This window comes from Apium graveolens, chromosome 7 (genome assembly GCF_009905375.1).
Source record: "Apium graveolens cultivar Ventura chromosome 7, ASM990537v1, whole genome shotgun sequence".
In the NCBI taxonomy this organism is placed as follows: Eukaryota; Viridiplantae; Streptophyta; class Magnoliopsida; order Apiales; family Apiaceae; genus Apium; species Apium graveolens.
Genome location: NC_133653.1, coordinates 7,775,009 through 7,793,080, shown reverse-complemented (window position 1 = coordinate 7,793,080; position 18,072 = coordinate 7,775,009). Strand labels below are relative to the sequence as shown.

General features: G+C 34.8%; 2 protein-coding genes across 4 annotated transcripts; both read right to left on the bottom strand.

Annotated features, from left to right (window-relative positions):
* Positions 1 to 53: 53 nt before the first annotated feature.
* On the bottom strand, positions 54 to 4,832 carry LOC141671251 (oxysterol-binding protein-related protein 4C-like). Its single transcript, XM_074477418.1, has 7 exons — positions 4,643 to 4,832; positions 2,963 to 3,121; positions 2,619 to 2,876; positions 2,344 to 2,440; positions 1,931 to 2,225; positions 1,636 to 1,738; positions 54 to 633 (listed from the first exon to the last, which is right to left on the bottom strand). Exons 1-7 carry the CDS (start codon positions 4,796 to 4,798, stop codon positions 388 to 390), a joined length of 1,314 nt encoding a protein of 437 aa, XP_074333519.1. The 5' UTR covers positions 4,799 to 4,832; the 3' UTR covers positions 54 to 387.
* A 1,076-nt stretch (positions 4,833 to 5,908) lies between these two features.
* On the bottom strand, positions 5,909 to 16,712 carry LOC141671118 (subtilisin-like protease SBT2.5). Of its 3 annotated transcripts, XM_074477246.1 has the most exons (12): positions 16,694 to 16,712; positions 16,393 to 16,465; positions 15,801 to 15,990; positions 14,929 to 15,073; positions 14,121 to 14,509; positions 13,876 to 13,971; positions 13,704 to 13,776; positions 12,384 to 12,669; positions 10,934 to 11,259; positions 10,284 to 10,551; positions 9,651 to 9,932; positions 5,909 to 6,687 (listed from the first exon to the last, which is right to left on the bottom strand). In XM_074477246.1, the coding sequence occupies exons 3-12, from the start codon at positions 15,977 to 15,979 to the stop codon at positions 6,281 to 6,283; spliced, it is 2,451 nt and encodes an 816-aa protein (XP_074333347.1). In that variant the 5' UTR covers positions 15,980 to 15,990; positions 16,393 to 16,465; positions 16,694 to 16,712; the 3' UTR covers positions 5,909 to 6,280. The 3 variants fall into 3 exon arrangements, with proteins under 3 accessions (XP_074333347.1, XP_074333346.1, XP_074333345.1); XM_074477245.1 differs by lacking the exon at positions 16,694 to 16,712 and having other exon boundaries at positions 15,801 to 16,137; positions 16,393 to 16,644; XM_074477244.1 differs by lacking the exon at positions 16,694 to 16,712 and having other exon boundaries at positions 16,393 to 16,644.
* Between the last annotated feature and the right edge of the window lie 1,360 nt (positions 16,713 to 18,072).

The following is an 18,072-nucleotide window of genomic DNA, read 5'->3' as shown; positions in this document are numbered from 1 at the left end:
AATTTATTGATTCAATCCGAGTTTTATGAGTGTTCGATTTGAACTCGATTCGATAAGCCATTTCCATTATTACGTATTAAAATATATCTTGTTCGCAAAAATAATATATGAATACAATAATATGCAAATCATGGATAACTCCTAATCGTCTAATAATTGACACTCACTATAGTAGTAAATACGAGTATGTTGTCGATTACTACCATCTTCAAGTTTGCTATGCATTGAATATGTGTAGATACTAAAGATCTGACATTAGCTTTCTTCTTCTTCTTCTTCTTGTTGGCTCAAGTAGCAGCTACAATGAGTAGTAATAGCACAAACTGACACATTGAACCTATATCCATTACCAAATGTGTAGTTTAGGTAGGTAGGTACAACAATAAATTAAGAAGGTACAACAATTGGAGCGGGAGGGACCCATCTCTGGATTGGCGAACAGTCCCAGCCAGCTTCCTTGGAGTAGGAAAGTGTGAAATGCTTTGGCACCCAACAGGAGTCTCTGTGTTTCACAAGCTTTCTTTCATTTTCCTCTACTAAACTTTTTGCTTCTCTTGCCTTGTCCCAGTTCTTGCTCATTATTCCCTTGTTTACCTCACCCCATACCACTGCTGATTCGCTTTCCCACAGTCCCTATACAAAATATATACATATCATGTGGTTTGAGTGGGGTTCACACCAGACGTATGTTGGAGCACTGCGGTATGGTATAAGTTGAACTCCGTTTCTATGTTCAACCATACCGCTATCGCATTTTATGTTGCAACATACTTTTTTCACCTTACATTCTTTCCTATGCAACTACACTACATGCATGAATCGCTAGTGGATTGATCAGTTTATAGGACCACATTTTATTATCATGAAATATCTAGGTCACATGAAATTTATCAAAGTCATATCTACTGCATGTACAACTTGTTTACATATATTAATTTTTTTTTGTCTAGATGTGCAATTTAAATTGTGCCGGATACATTGTTTTTAGCCCTTTATCATATAAGAGGGGTGCCAAAAATCTTCCTTCTCATATTGTTTTTCCCATTTTGACTTTCGCTACTGTTCGTGGTAAGCGATTAACTACTAATCTATGTCTAATCTATAAGATCAAACATAGTCATGAGTGATTTTGTTGAATTCGTATTTATGAGTACTTTAATATAATAATTTTTTTATATTTAATACTAATACGGTATTAAAGATATTAACAATCAAAAGTGTGTATTGACAAACGTGTCCAACACAATGAGGAAACGTTTTTAGGGATGGAGGGAGTACAAAAATGTCATGTGACATGACATGACATAACACTCTTATTGGCTATCCATTGGAGGCTAAGGGGGCTAAGGGGTGTCAATCAAAGCAGCCAACTTTTGGCACCTCTTGGCACCCTCCATAAACGGAAACAATGCAATATATCCTACTAAACTACTAAATACATGTTCCTTCATATCTATTTTTTAATTATCCTTGTTTGGCAAGTTGAAGTGAATTTTGATAAGAAGCGTGCCAAAAGTACAATTGAAGAAAGAGATAATAATATATTAATATTATTGTTGAGTTGACAATTTTGGCAACCCTGGTTTACTCAACGATGCTGCATCAGAGAATGAGAGAATTAGATGATTAATTTACCTTAGGATTCTTGACTATAGGTGTCTTTAATCCAACAATGGCTTCCTTTGCGTTGTATATAATTCTTAGCTTACCACTGATAGGATCTTTAGCTGTGACCGTCCTGCATATATAATATTTAGTTCAGAAATGGACTTGATATATTAATGTAACTCAAATTTGTTCGATTACTTTAAGCTTTCTCAGTTTAAGGTCAAGTCAATATTGTATCTTGAAGATGCCTATATATATAGAAATAGCATTACAGATGCTAAAACAGAAATACAAATATGTAAAAGGAGTTGATGACAATTACTTATCCCAGTGGCCTGCAATTTCGTATAGAGTCTTCATTGATGATGACCTATAGATTTTTCCTTCAATAGCCCTATGAGTACTTGATCGACGACCAAAAAATGCACTGCCTTTGTACTTTAGCTCTGCTTCAAGACCAGTTTCTTGACACCGAATTGTAACATTGCCGAGGAACTCAACCCCCGGCACAGGAAATAATCTCATCACAAGATTGGGAGAGTTCATTACATAAGTTTCGCTGTTGTTTAGGAGCTTTAGCACTTTGCTTCCATGGACCTTACCTTCTACGTAAGTACCTTAATAAATGGCATTTTGTATTATAATCAAATCTGTATTTTGATCTATAAACGGTAGCTTATAATATTAATACTGTAATTATCACAATTATAGTGGAGCACCAAATGAAATTCATACCATGAAATGTAGGAATGACATAGTGACACCATATAGTTTCAATATTTTGTGTTTGGTCCGTTGCATGAAGAGCTGACACAGGCGGATGATGAGAAACCTACAAACCAATAATCAAACAAGTATCATCTCCATTAACTGTGTGGCATTACATAAAACCAACCAGCTAAAACATATAACAAGCCTAAATATATATTTACGAGAATGACAATAAGCTATCAACATGCAAGTAGACACACAATGCAGTAACTAGAAAGAAGGATAAAAAAAAAGCAGACCTGTTCTAAGAGGACATTGAGATTGGCGTTGGAGACATGATGAGTCTCACCAAGGATGGGATTAAAGGGAGTGACACCAAAAGCGAGAGGGCGGACAGCAGAGATGCTCCACGCTACAACACAAAGAAACCTTTCTGATGCACTATTAATTTCGCCAACGCCAGTGGCACACTTTCTCAACAAATCATTGTTGTTGCTGTACACTAATTCTCCATAACACTGCAGCTGTGACTTTGGAATATTGAAGAGTGGCGGAAGCTGGATTTAATTAAACATTCATCACAAATTAAAGTTAACTGAATATGATTCTATGCATGTATGTAGTATGCAGGCTAGGGACTGGCCTGTAAACGGGTGAGATCAGAACCCGGACGGATATTGGTGAAGAGACTGAGAATGCGCTTAACAAGATTTGGAGCTCTGTAATCCTTAATATTTGAAACATCTTCATCATCTAGCGATAAAGGCACTGATAGTACAGCTTCCTTGGGCTCTTCCGTTTCCTGCAAAGTATATATAGTATGTAATGCTGGAAATTAACTTAACTAGCTTTGTATCTGCAGTTGAATTTCTGTTTTATTGTATTACCAACCAAAAATTACCCAAAAATATTTATAACAGTGAAATAATATATAAAGGGAAAGAATGTTGGGCAAATGAGATCAATTTTAACTCCAATAGGAGTGGTTACTAGTTAGCATTTTGACAGGGGATTTAAGAGGACTGGACGGTGCTGATAAGACTCTGGTGTGTACTGTAGTAGCTAGTGGCAATGTAGGATGAATTGAATGATATGATCCAGAACCAGAAGATGCATAATTAATGAATACAGATATCTGTCATGTTTTATGTTTAAGTAACATAATATTAAATCGCATGATATGATGGAACTTGACTTTATGTATATGTTGTTTAAATGCATGCAACGACAGTAAGTAGCTAATTAAGCCTGCTGGTTGGTTGTTGCATCGATGATATCAGAGGAAGGGGGTATCAATATCAGATGAAGGTTGGATAAAAACTGAGCACGTCAATACAACACTTACCATACATACTCACTGCCCATTTGTCACTAAATACTACTCCAAGTAAGGCACCCTGTTACTTTAATTGCCGCTAACCCATAAATGATAGAAAACAAATACTATAATCTCATGTACGGTTGTGCACAAATTTCTCCAAATATACTCACTCCGTGGCTAATTACTTCCAGTTTTGACTGGAATTTTCATATATTTACATTATATTGAAATTCTTTTAAAAAAAATTAACTATATTATTTCAAATTACATCTAATCTGTTTCAAAAAATAGTTTTAGTTTTTCAAAATTACATATAGATAGAGTCGAGACAAAATTTGGACAATTTTACTTCCTGAAAAATCAAACATCACAACAATGGGCAGGAGGGAGTAATTAAACTCGATTGTGTTTGATATCTTATTAAAACCATAAATTTGACTGCATTTTAACTAAAACTAAAATTTACTCCTGCACCAGATATTAATGAGATTAATGACTAGTGCTAGATGTACAGAATTGTGTATAAAAAATTTGTACAAAATGATGACGTGATAATTGATGTGCCATGTTTTAAAATTGGGTCTATTTATGTGAATACAGGGGCCTTATTCCAATTAAAATCCGCTACATGTCATCATGTACAAAAGCATTTTCCCAGATTAATTGCAAATGTTCCATAATATTCACCTTTTGACTTTCTTCCATTCCTTGCGTGCAGTTAGAGACTCGTCACTCATGGAAAGTTCCCAAGAAATAAAAATATGATTCAATACATATGGACACCCACGTGCATATCGGTGATCATATGTTAATAGCACAACATAGCATACATGTATATGGGCAATCATCATATAAAATATATAACCATAAAACTTGTATTGGAAAGTGTTGGTGAGCCAGAAAACTTAATAACATGAACACAGTCTATGGGATTTCATTGACTAATAAATTGAGAGAGAGAGAGAGAGAGAGAGAGAGAGAGAGAGAGAGAGAGAGATGTACCATTAGATGAGATTGGTGGGAGTGCAGCACGGTGAAGAAGAGAGAAATGATGTTGGTGCTATTTTCGAGACTTAAGAGTGGAGTGAAAGAGACAGAGAGGTGCAAGTCGAGGGAGAGAGAGAGATGTATAATTTTGTGTAATGCGGCCAACTGCATATTTCTCTTCGTTTTCCCTTTTTTTTCGTAAATAGAAAAAATATCAATATTTGATATGCGTCAAAATATCAAAGATACATCATATTTTATACGCGTATTTTGTAAGTTTACTTAGTTATTTTGTTATATAAAGTTAAATGTATTGGTAGCCTAATCTGTTGTAATAATTCCAATCTTTCATATAATTACCCCCCCTAAAATGGGGAGAGGATCTGGTGGACAAACCTTCAAGACTCCGCAACTACGCCAAATCTATAAGAGATAGCTACCTACGTATTTTAAGAAATAAGGTATTATCTTGCTTACTTTTACTTATATCATTATATATCATTTTATACCTAGAATACACATATATGTGCATAAGCCAAGATATTTTGATAAAACAACCTCTTCATTCTTTAAAATGAGGGTAAGACTTGTACGTATACCCTCCGTACACGGTATATATTAGATACGGTTGATTGAATGACAAATTTTCAACTACTAAAGTTCCCTTAAGAAGCAGGAGTATAGTCAGCCTAAATGATTCTCAAGACAGATCGGAACCAAAGGACAAAAGAGGGGGAGGATTGCCGCCCAAATATGCTAAGCTTTAACTTTAAAGTTTTGAACACAATATCTAACAAACGATAAATAATAATCTTTGCCTACTTTATTTCTCTATTTTATGAGCAAAGAAGCAGCAATGTTTCTCCTTGGCTTCACATTGTCAGTTCCCACAAACTATGGAGTACATATATTCCATTCCAATTCCAAGCTTCTCTTGTAAGTTCTCTTTCTATCACATCTTTTCCTTTCCAGCTTTTCTTTAAAAGCCCTTTGCAACTGGTTATGCTATTCTGCTTTAGACAAAGACACTGATAATTACAGATTGGACTAATTGGTGTGAACTCAACTGGTATTCCGCAACCAAGAAACAAATTATAACCTTCTCCTGCTGCCGCGGAAAGATAAAAGGTATCGTCTTCTGTTTTCAAACTTCTTTTTGGTTTCTACAAATTATATTCAGGGCTCCCAGCAAACTCAAATGTCTTTTACCCAGTATAAGGGCCACATACAAAGCTACAAGCAAGCTTACTAATATCATATTGACGACGGATACTAGACAAATACTATAACAAATCATTGTTATTATTTATACGACGAACAAGTTTGAAGAATACAATAGCAGCTGTTGCTCATACAAATACAATATAACCAAACCAGCAGTCAACTACTGCTCACAGATAACATAACCCAGTACCTAGCTACAATGGAATCCAGTTTTGTAATGGGGAAAATACAATGCAGACTACCATATAACAAAACCACTTATCAAAATTTAATTAATAGGATTAAACTACAGGTCCCCCCCCCTTCTAATTTTTACACTGATATATCATCTTTTCCATTATTTAACATTTTATTATAACATACCTTATTGCCACATATTGAAAAGAATATCACAGCCATCCATAATACGTGAGATCCTCACCCCCAAAACTACCGGTCATAACCCATAGCTACTACAGGGATCCTGACCTTGTGCCCCCTGCTTCCTTTTAACAACACCTCTCCAAAGCTGTAGCTGCCGGTCAACGATCTTACTGTGAGAGTGACCGAGAATTTCCTTGACGCACCAGGTCTGAGAGTCATAGCTGAAGGGTTAGTATCAATAGCCACGGCTGGCTCCATTCTAGCTGTTATTACATAAGTTTCTTCCTCCGCAACATTTGTTACAGTACGTGTAACAGTACGAGTTCCAACAAGATGGGAAATTGTGATAGAGGGAGAATTAAGATTAGATGGATGGCCAAGCGTGTAATTGCATTGCGAGCTTGTGTAGTTTTGTATCTCATGAGAATCAATTCCAGGTGTAGTGCATAAGAAGCCTAGATAATCTTGATAACCTGCAAAACAGTATTAAAATTATCCAACATTGACAATTTCACAGATCCTTAGAATCCGCAACCCCCAATATATAATCAAGCCGTAAGATATGCAAGTACTGCAAAGTTATAACTCAAATATTTTTAATAATATATTGGAAAATTTTAACAGAGTCAGCCTTTGAGACCAATGCACTGGCAGTTATATCAAACAATGTCTCATCATATATGCTCTCTATGAGACATAGACATGCAAAACAAAATCTAGTGGCTCATATGTTTATGCACAATTTCTACATAAGTTGATTGAACTGTAAAATCTACTTTCGACTGAGGGCATAAGAGAAGTCTAGTGTTCAAACTTCAAATGATGTTTGACTTGTTAACACACTGGGTCACTTTGAGACATCGAAATATTGACATCTGTTGCCCTCTTGGATTCCGTACTAACCAAACCAAGCCGGACACACCAAATCCATCCACTCGTAAGAAGAGAGAGGTTCAGTAAAGACATGGATACAAATATTCAACCTAGCTAACTTAGGAGTAGGGACTAACCAAATAGAATGAAGCCCATTGGGCTGATTGGTCCCAGTCACTTCCAGGCATGGGCCTTGGCGATGATACCATGTCCAGTGGAATCGCTTCGTAACTATCTGGATATGAATAGGGTTGAGCAAAATTAAACTGACCGAATCAGATCAGTTTGGTTTGAGCTGAAATATATTCAGTTAGGTTTGAACTGAAAAAAAAAACCATTTTGGTTCAGTTTTTTAAAATCTAAGTCGGTAATTTCTTCGAGTTATTTATAGGCTAATGGTTAGGTTTTCGGGTTTGGTACCTAATCTAGTATATTGATCCATGGCCTAGATGCCTGGACATCCTGGATGCCTTATGTGTTCCGGTGGCTTTCGTGGTAGACATGTGTCAGGGCCATTTTGGCGGATCGGGTGCCGAGGACACTTTTTTGGCAGAAAATGACAGTTCACCTTATGGGTGTCTTGTGTTGTCATTTTATGCATGTTAGTCATGATTGCTCATGACTAGTGCCACCGGTCATCTCATGACTGGGGTGCCTTACTCTCAGTAATCATCTCATGACTGTATTGGGTTTTAATAACTTGGGTTATATGGACCATCAATATAAATATTTGATACGTTTTTTTTATTATTAATTATTCTTTTGACTTGACCCAGCCAATGATCAGGACATTACTCTCACTTTTATTCACCCACTCAACAGTCTCCGCACTTGAGTCCTCCTCCAGTCTCTCCTTCAGATAAGGGTGGAAAATTCAGGTATTTGGTCGGGTTCAACAAGGCCATATATTCAACCCGATTTTTTCAGGTCACTATATAGTCAACATAAAATTGACAAGAACCTGAAAAACTCTAACCCGAAATTGGATTTTTGAGGTAGATTTCAAGGTCAGGTCAATAATTGCCACCCCTACCTTCAGTGGTATGATGCTGCCATATGTTCCTTTTCTTCGCAAGTTTTTTATCTATCCTTTTTCAACTTCTATCATCTTCTAATCATTCCATCTTCGCTTCTCCTTTAAAATGAGAGGTTTATTATCGGAGGTCTTTTTTCTTTTTTTTGGTAATTTGTGCTTTATTAAAATTATATCATTGTCTATTTGGTTATGTTACGAATTCTATTGAGTTTTTAGGTTATATTTATAGTATCCTAATTTGTGTTTATATGCATTTGTGTTGTCTGAAACGTTATTATCGGTACTTCCTTTAAAGCTTTACCTGCTTGTTTGCTATAACAACTTAGAGTGCAGACTAAATTTTACGTAATTAGTATAATTACATGTTCTGTTGATTTAGTGCAATATTTCAGTTCATTTCAAAAACCGAACTAACTGAATTTTTCGGCCAGTTTAGTTTATAATCATATTTTGGTTTATTCATAAATCTAACATCTCAGTATTCATTTATCCCTCGTTTAATTCGGTTTTGAACTGAACAGACTGTTGATCACCCTACATATGAATCAACATAATCCTATATAAACGATGGGCCCATCAGCTGGTCATCAAGCCTAAAACAGATATTCTTGGGTGAAACCGATCTAAGAGTGTAAAACATTGATATGAAGACTTGTGCTGACAAAAGGCCTTGCGTAACACAACTTATTCTATAAAAAATCATAACTAAATTATGGGAGACAGGGAAAGTTACCTTGAGTGACTTGCTTTAAAAATTAGGAGTACCGACTTGATCAGACTCCTCTTTGGAAAATGTAACATTCCTTATGAAACTAGCTAAACGTACGTACACACCTTAAGAGGAACCTTCTAGAAAATTCTCTCAACCTCCGGTACATTAACATCAAATACCCCCACAAACTTTACACCATATTCGTCAAGATACTTAAGCAAACACCCAAATACGTATTAAGTTGAAGCTACCTTGTGATGAAAATTGGCTTCAAACTGGTTTTTTCCTTAAACACTCCAGGCTTTACAATGCAATATTTGTAATAAAACACGGGCATAAGAAAAATATATTATAAGGTGACAAATATATATATATATATATATATTATATTTCCACCTTGAGCCAAATTTTAAATGGACTAGCATATTGCAAGTATTAATGCACAGGATATGCTACCTTCTAGAACATGAGATTAAAGAGAGTTAATTGCTTAAGAAAACATAGAACACCATTTGTTTAGCATGGACATCCTGGTAGGCTTGAATAATCATGTAAAATTAAGCCTGGAACAAAAGTAAAACTATTTTTTCATATAGCTCGGAAGTATTAATGTGTAGCAATCATGTCCGCAACCAACTAATCTAAACTACACTTAGATCAGAATTAATAAATGAAGTGATCAAATCGATCCATAATCATTGGTTTACCCACGTTAGTCAGCAGTCAAACTCCCATTTAGGATTTGCATTTAACGATAAGCAGGTAGGCTAATCATATAGATGCAAAAAGAGGAAATTAAAAAAATCAAAAATTACCAGCATCAAATATGAGCCCAGGATCTAAAGCAGCTCTAGGATTTACATGGCCACTTCCATAATCAAAAGGTGTAGCTGGGACAAGCGACACAGTCTCAGATCCAGAATATTGTTGGGCTTGAAGAGGCCTCCCTGCCCTGTCAAGTGTAGTTGATGTCGTCATCAATGCTGATTTGATGGCAGCAGGACTCCAGTGAAAGTGTTTCTGCTTTACCAGAGCAGCAATTCCTGCTATATGTGGTGCAGCCATGCTAGTCCCAGATATCATGGCAAATCCTGCACCTGCTCCAAGGAAAACGGTTCTTTGAGTTGGCTTCATCATGCATGATGTTACCTGCTTAACTCCAATATTCATATACAATCTTATCTTATGGTGGTATCTTTGTATAGCTTCAATTCCACATCTCAATTTGTAACCAAGACATGGAGAAATAGATTATAAAGACGTAGAGTAATATGTTCTAAATGCACATCTAATGGGTGGAACTAGCTAGAGAAGAATTTCTCCCCCCCCCCAAGGTTAAAACTTCGATATTTTAACTTTCCAGCTTAAGCAAGATTAAGAATAAAGACCCATCACAAAGATAAATTTCAAACTGAAAAAAGACGAACTAATCAAGAATAATTACTTACCCATATAATTCGCTTCATCTGTGCCATTGGGTGACCAAGCAGCCCAAATTAAAGAACCAGGAGCTAGAATATCTGGTTTGAGAAGATCTGCTTCCTCAAAGCTATAATCTTTAATATTGGGTCCACGACCTGAGAACAATGCTACTTGTGGTGCTGATTTGTGGAGTATGGGCCTCATACCATCTCCTATGCTTCCTACTGCTTTAAAACTCCGTACGCGTCCAGTCCAATCTCTCGATGTAGAGATATTATAGTAGTTTATAAGCTCCTAAATATTCCAAAGCAAAAAAAAAAGAAATAAAGTGTGGGGAAACCTGTGTATGGGGTAGAAAATTATTACATAGTATCAGATATATAATCATGTATCAAGGACCACTCATAAAATTAGAATTAATTCGATTGCATTGTTGGCATTTCACAACTTATAAATTATAATATAAAACGTAAAATTAAAATAGCTGGATATGCCAGGAATGAAGCATGAAAAGCAAAACAATTTTTCGTTATATCAGGTTTAATACTCATACAGCCAGTCCTGCCTGAACAGACACACACACACACACACAAAATGACCCACCAGGTCTCACCCTTGACAGAATACAGCTTTAAGTATGATAGAACCAAGAAAGAAAAAGGATCACAGTATTTACCATTGACTTGCTAACATCTGCGATGAGTATTCCCGGAAGACCAACAGGAACTGGATCATATTTCGTTCCAGGTGAAGAATTTTCCACGGCAAGAACAAATCCAATTGCACCAAGACTCTTGGCGGTTTCCGAGACTTTTTTAATTGATGCAGTACCAACAACAAAGTTGAAGGAATAACCACAAAGAAGAATGTTTCCCTCCACCAAGTTCTTATTTAACACCTCCGGCTTCTGGCAATCTGAAGGGCTGTACTTGAATGCTGAAGAATCCAAGAGGACATCATTTGCAGCAACCAAGGTGAATGTTCTATCAGCATGAGTAGCAGCTGCATGAAGACACGAGACATGTTCAGCATAAAAAAGTTGGTAGCTTGTTAGATAAAACTTGCATAACAGAATCTGGTAAGGATTTGGAAAAGTGAAAAATTAAACAGAGCAGAAAAAAGTAACACATGTTACAGCACCGTCACATGTGAAGCACTCTTTAAACAAATATCAGAATGAGTTAGCCCAGAACTTGTCGATTAAATTTGTCACAATATAAACACAAAAAACAGAAGCATCTTGCAAGCTAGATATTTCCACAATGAGTTGAGGTAAAGGAGTATACCGCTAGTGTGTCTATCTTCAAATGTATATTAATCAGGACTACCAACTTGATGCCTTTGCCACATACTATTTCAACAAATAAAGGTAAGGAAGTTAATTATTTGACAACTTGTTCTCTTCCTTAAATGTATTATTTAAAGTAGATACTATCCTTAAATATTTTAAAAAACAAGGTAATGTGTTGTGTCGATTAGAGAATAATAGTTATGGTGGTTAGATACTGCTCCTTTTTAAAGATAACCAAAATTTGTGAACAGCAATCCAGAGGAATTCAAAATTTAGAAACGCGAAAGGAATTTATACAAGAACATTTAGTTCCTATCACATGGTCACACTGATGCTCTTTCTGATTGAAATGCTTAAATGATATTTCTTTGATGTTTGTAACATTTCCTCCTCTTAATGTAAACTAAACATCTACACCTGAATATCATGTATAAGTATAGGCTTAATGACCTTTTGAGCCTCAAGGTTTGCACCAATATACCCATATGCCCATGTGTTACAAAAGCGTTTCTTTTTGCCCTTGAAGTACTGAAAACGTACCTTTTAAACTTGGACCGGGAAAAAAACCGAAGGACCAAGGAAAAAAGCCGGTGTAAACCGGGCAGTCCAAGGTTTAAAAGATACGTTTTCAGTATTTCAGGGGCAAAAAGGAACGCTTTTGTAACACATGGGCAGATGGGTATATTGGTGCAAACCTTGAGGCTCAAAGGGTCATTAATCCATAACTATAACTATGTCAGTATGCACTAAAAACACATTGTTCTGCAGATCTCATCAAGTATATATATATGCTTTACCAAATTAGATAAGTTTAATATATATGCATTGAACTTACGCGACAAGCCTATTCCAGGAAGTATTTTCTTATTTCCTAAGGTCAAATGATTCTTATATGTACGATCATCCACTGCAGCAGCTACAGATGCTATCCATGGACTGTAAGACAAAACTGTTTTAGGAAAAGGGCCCCCATTGCCAGCTGCCTGTGCAACAAAAACTCCAGCTTTCACAGCTGAAAGAAGTACAGCATCAAAAGGGTTTATAAATGTGGTCTTTGTGGTAGCTGGAGGACCATTTGGGCCCACAGAGAGATTAAGAATGTCTACACCATCATGAACAGCCTATCAAAAGATAAACTGATTAGCAGCAATTATGTAAACTACCTATTAATCACTGGAATAAATTAATGTCATAAGGTAAATAAGCAACGACTATGATATGCAATTCACTATCATAGAATCGTGTAATTAACAAAAATGGAAGGAAAAGTCTAATTTATCCTCTCTTTTTCCAATGTCTTCACTATAAGTGCAAGTCTAACAAGTTCTGTATGGGAACTGAATGGTACTTTTGAATATACGGTGAATCACTTGGACTCATAAATTTCTTCTTTTTAAACAGCAAAGTTCTTTCGCACCTCTCTTCTATGCTTAATGACAAATTTTAAACCCCCGCAAGTACAACTTGTAGTACATTTTTTCTGCGATATTTTACTTGCAGATGTCCATGTGTGGAAGAACAATAACTTGGTAACCAGTTAACTTATATTTGTGCTACATATGCAAATCCTGCACTTAATACAAAATATAACCGTTAGCAGAACTAATAGAAAAGAACCGGAAGTAATTTAAGCATCCTTTGAATATATGTAGAAAATTAACTTTTGTCGCGTGCAAATGCGGTTAATACAGCTTATTAACATAGCGAAATCATGACAGATCTGGCATTTCACACCAGAACAGTTTAAAATTTCAAAATCTCAGCATATATAGAGAAGTACATGTGGTTAGAAAATAAGACATAAAATTATCAACACCACCATAATGGTGACCGACTGACTGACTGGCTGTTGGAACCAAAAAGAAAAGGAAACGTCAGATGAAATATCATAGCAAGTTGTTCTTATCTCTATAACCACAAGCAAATTGATAAATAGAGGAAAAATAAGAACAGAGAGTCTGACTTACGCAGTTGACTGGTTTAAGATGATAGCTTGAAGAAAAAAATAAGACGGGTAGAATACTTCCATAGAAACAATTTTCACAACTTGTTAAATGAATAAGGCGTAAAAAAGTGATTTACTATTTACGAGTTAAACTTGCATAGACTCAAACTTAAGCATCACATATATATCCAACGGCAGGGTAGCATATACCTGCTCAACGGCAGCTACTATGTCTGAGACAAACCCCCCGAAAAGTCTGTATAGTGCCTTGTACACAGCAATTCTGCAGATACAAAAACACCATCCGTTGCTCTTAATTGTTCGCATGCTAAACATTAAGAAAGATAGCATGTACTAATAAGGAAAGGTGTTTAAAGCTAACCTTGCACGAGGAGCCATCCCACTTGCTTTACCAACTTCATAGCCATGCATATTCACAGGAATCCCATTATTTCCAGCAGCAATAGCGGCAGTGTGACTTGTATGCATTAAGTCGCATGTTAAAAGACGGTCGGTGGACAAAACCAAATATATTTCTCCAAAGGCTTACAGCAGTCAAGAGAATTGACTATATATAGAGGGCATTCTTTATAATTACTTAATCTATCTACTGGTATAATCACTAACCTTCCATGCCCGTCTCCATCTAGTGGAGAAGCAAAATCAATCGCAGGATTAAATACACCAGCTGCTATTGCAGCTTCAGCAAAATGTTGGGCTCCAATAATCTTCCCATTACAGAACTCCCTCTTTGTATCTGGATCAACTTCACATTTTCCTCTGTACTTTGGAAGGGGGCCAAAGGTATTGTGGCTACCAAAGCTTGGATGGCGGGGGAAGATTCCAGAATCCACAAATCCTATCACAATGTCCTCTCCTGCCCTATCAAAGCCACCCCCAGTAGGCCATACTCCAGTTGGGAGCCCCAAGAATTGAGGAGTGTGTGTGGTTAGTCTCCTGACCTTCCAATCACGGTGAACAGACTTCACACCTGGGGCTTGTTTAAGAGCTTCTGCCTACTAATGCAGGAGTGAAAATGATCCGTTAGGCAATTTTTTGCAACTATTTATTACTCCTTTCTTATGTGTGTGTATATATGTGTGTGTATGTGTGTGTGTGTGTGTATAGAGAGAGAGAGAGAGAGAGAGAGAGAGAGTCATGCTTGGCTTTTTGCAGATAGTTTACAAAATTAAGGTGCATAAAAATTATTTAATTATAATTTCATATTAACTTAAAAGTTTTTTACATACAAAAATACAATCTGCATTTTCAAAAAAACGGAATCATTAAAAAACAATTATGTTTAAGTATTTTCTTTTACATCTTAATGTATGCGCAGACTGCAGAAAGTCAAAACCTATTCTTATTTAGGAAATGAGGTAGTAAACTAGTAATTCTTCTAAGAAATAATAATTAAGAAGTACCAGGCTGTCACCTGTTCAGGAGAAGTATGGACCGAAAACCCATTGATTAGATGTTGATAACTGTAGAGCTTCTTGTATGTCCCATGGTCAAACAGTGTTTTTAAAAGCATGTCATGTTTCTGCTCAAGGTAGTGCCGATAGGAAGTAACTAAGTCACTGAAAGTAAAAAATTCAAAAATAAGGGTAAAGATGAATAAAGACATGTCTACATCTTCCTGACATTCTCACTGGATGTGGACATGACGTTTCCTACGAAGTATTTTATAAACTTGTTTCAAAAATCACGAACTACTGTAACATAAGGACTAATCATCTAATAAATTTGTTAACAGTAAAAGTAAAACAGACAGCCGGCAGATTATCTTGTTGGCCAGACAATGTAATGTTAACACGACAAACATATTAGGTTTTTCTTATAGACTTGTGCAGTTGCATTTCACAACCACCAACTTGAAACTAATTAGCAATAAACAGAGTAATCTCAATGTTATGCAGTAATTATCAAGACTTAATCTAAGTGACGTATCTTATAGGTTAATTTTAAGTGATTTGTATATGTGATAGAGCAAGAAATCCAATAGGCGATCCACATAAAAGCATGACTGTGTGTCTTATCCAATAAAATGTCCAATTCAAAATACATACATGAAGTTAAATGTAAATGTGTTGGATGCGGAAACTTGATTATATGAGCAGAGCACTGGATCAGCTATTTCAGTTCAGCATTACAGATCAATGTCTCTAAATTCTCCCATTTTACTTTTTCCCAATTCTTTTTAACCGTCTATTTAAAATGGCAGTATGTAAACAGGACATAGGACAGTAGATGTTGAATAGCATTTAGATTTATTAGCTTCTGAGTGAGCATATGTAGGTAATATACCTGGTGACATCAAGCTCCTCATCCGATTCCACGGCAGTGGCTGAAAAACCATCAATGCCACCTCTGTAACTTATTACAGGGTCCCCTTCAACAGTTACTATGTATATCTCTGCCTTTGCGATAATTGGAAATGCAAAAAATAAAAAGAGAATCACAAAATGAATCTGCATCTTCCCCATTTAGCTGCAAGCTGCAAATTCACATGAAGCAAATGTTGTGCAATGTTGATTATATGTTGTTGTGCAGAACATCTGATTCTGACAGTTATCGGATCCTCATTTGACTTAATAAAGTAAGGTAGCTTAGTTTGCTCCACTCCACCACAAGCAAATGGGTACTATATAAACAAACAAATACAATAATAAAGAAAATACAATAATAAAGAAAACAAATACTCTCTTTTTTATTATATAAAAAAGAGAGTAAAGGCAAGTAAAGTGAGCTAGGGTGAAGTAAAGAATCAAAGGATATAAATAAATAAATAAATAAATAAATAAATAAATAAATAAATAATAGGAAAAAGATGTAAAGTTAGAAGCAACATAAACATAACACACTTGTAAGTGTAAAAAGGGACAAGTTTATAACTCACATTGGAATTGGGTTGCAAGAAAGGAATCGCAGCAAGCTTGAGAATGAGCAAGGACCAAATAAACAAGCGCAGCCTACATTATATACGAATCAAAGCTATTGTTAATAATAATTATTATTATATATTTTTTAAATTATTAATACTTTGAAGAAGAAGAAGAAGAAGAAGAAGAAAGGAGGAGGAGGAAGAAAAGGGTCAAGATGTTGAAACTGGGGGGTAGTTGTTAGTTCTTGGTTTAGGGTTTTTTCATTTAACTCTCGCCAGATATTTATATACATTCATTTCACAGACACATACATACACATGTAATGGCGCCAGCCGAGCAGACAAAGGGAGCGAAGATTGAGGGCATCAAACATATAATCCCTCACTTTCGTTATAACTGTCCACTTTCTAAAAAATTAGGTATATTAAAAACGGCCTTAATTTGGTATATTTTTATTGGTTGAGTTGTTATAAATGCAGGGTTCATCAATATTTATGATTTAAAATACACTAAACTCATGGGAGTTAGTGTTTATTGTGTGCTCTTGGCACACATTAGAAAAACCGTATTAAGAAACTTTAACATTATTAAAAAAGTTATATTAGTTATCATATTTATTATAACATTAATTGCACCATTATTTGTGGTAAATAGTTAGTCTTGAAAATAGAAACTAATGATATGATAATTATATGTGTTGTAAAATTCATATTAAAAATATAAACTAATTATATCCTATACATAGGAGTCTGATACGCTTTGATTAACATTGTCATCAGAAGAAAAGACATTAGCTTACACAACAACAAACACACCTATAATTATACAAAACTCGTGTATTCAAAATTATTTTTCAGAATGTAAGATATTATAATAATTTTAATAATAGTTAGCAATTGATAAATTTAAATCTAATAACATTTCGACTCAATAATACAACCAAAATTTACATAAACCAAAAATAAATTCAAATCAAAAAATTACAAAATAAGAAATTAAAGCTAATATATTAAAATGTCGTAAGAAGTTAAAATCTAAAATAAAACTAAAACATATTACAAATTTGTATATTAAAATGTCACAATAAGTTAAAATTTAATATAAAATTAAAACACATTACAAAATTGTCATTTCATGAATATTTGAAGTAATTATATTTTTAAGTAATATTAAACTAAAATTGTTAAACATTATTAATTTTTACACCTTACCTGAATTGAACAAGTTTTGTAATTTTTTTTTACAAGTTTACTCTAAAAATAAAAAATTAGTTTTAAATATTATATTAAAGTTATTGAGTGAAAAAAAACATATTATTGATTTTAAAATTAAAACAAAACATAAAATGTTATGAGGGGTTACTAAATTAAATAATGAAGATCAACGTTATTTTTTAAATATCAATTCATAACTTTTTCAAATTTAAAAATATTAATTATAATAAAAATAAACTCATATGAAAAATTTTCAAAGCATTTTGTGTATCGCACGGATATAAAACTAGTATTTATAATTTGAACGGTGGCATTAAAAGTGTAACTGGACAATAATTTTGAAACAATTTTTTTTTTGAAAATGGACAGTTATTTTGAAACGTATGGAGTATTATTTTGTTGTTTTCAGCGACCGTAAATGCTCACAATGCCTTATTTTATTTAACTAGTTGTACAGCTCGTGCAATACACATGAATTGT

What these genes read in the sequence shown, in the direction of transcription:
- LOC141671251 (XM_074477418.1), bottom strand. Translation starts at nt 4,798, where the DNA reads ATGCAGTTGGCCGCATTACACAAAATTATACATCTCTCTCTCTCCCTC. An exon ending in ATTGCAGGCCACTGGGATAA is followed by an intron (nt 1,739 to 1,930) that starts GTAATTGTCATC and finishes TTATATATGCAG; the next exon opens with GACGGTCACAGCTAAAGATC. An exon ending in CTATAGTCAAGAATCCTAAG is followed by an intron (nt 634 to 1,635) that starts GTAAATTAATCA and finishes TATTTTGTATAG; the next exon opens with GGACTGTGGGAAAGCGAATC.
- LOC141671118 (XM_074477246.1), bottom strand. Translation starts at nt 15,979, where the DNA reads ATGGGGAAGATGCAGATTCATTTTGTGATTCTCTTTTTATTTTTTGCA. An exon ending in GATGGAGACGGGCATGGAAG is followed by an intron (nt 13,972 to 14,120) that starts GTTAGTGATTAT and finishes AATGCATACAAG; the next exon opens with TCACACTGCCGCTATTGCTG. An exon ending in TCCTGGAATAGGCTTGTCGC is followed by an intron (nt 11,260 to 12,383) that starts GTAAGTTCAATG and finishes GTCTTCATGCAG; the next exon opens with CTGCTACTCATGCTGATAGA.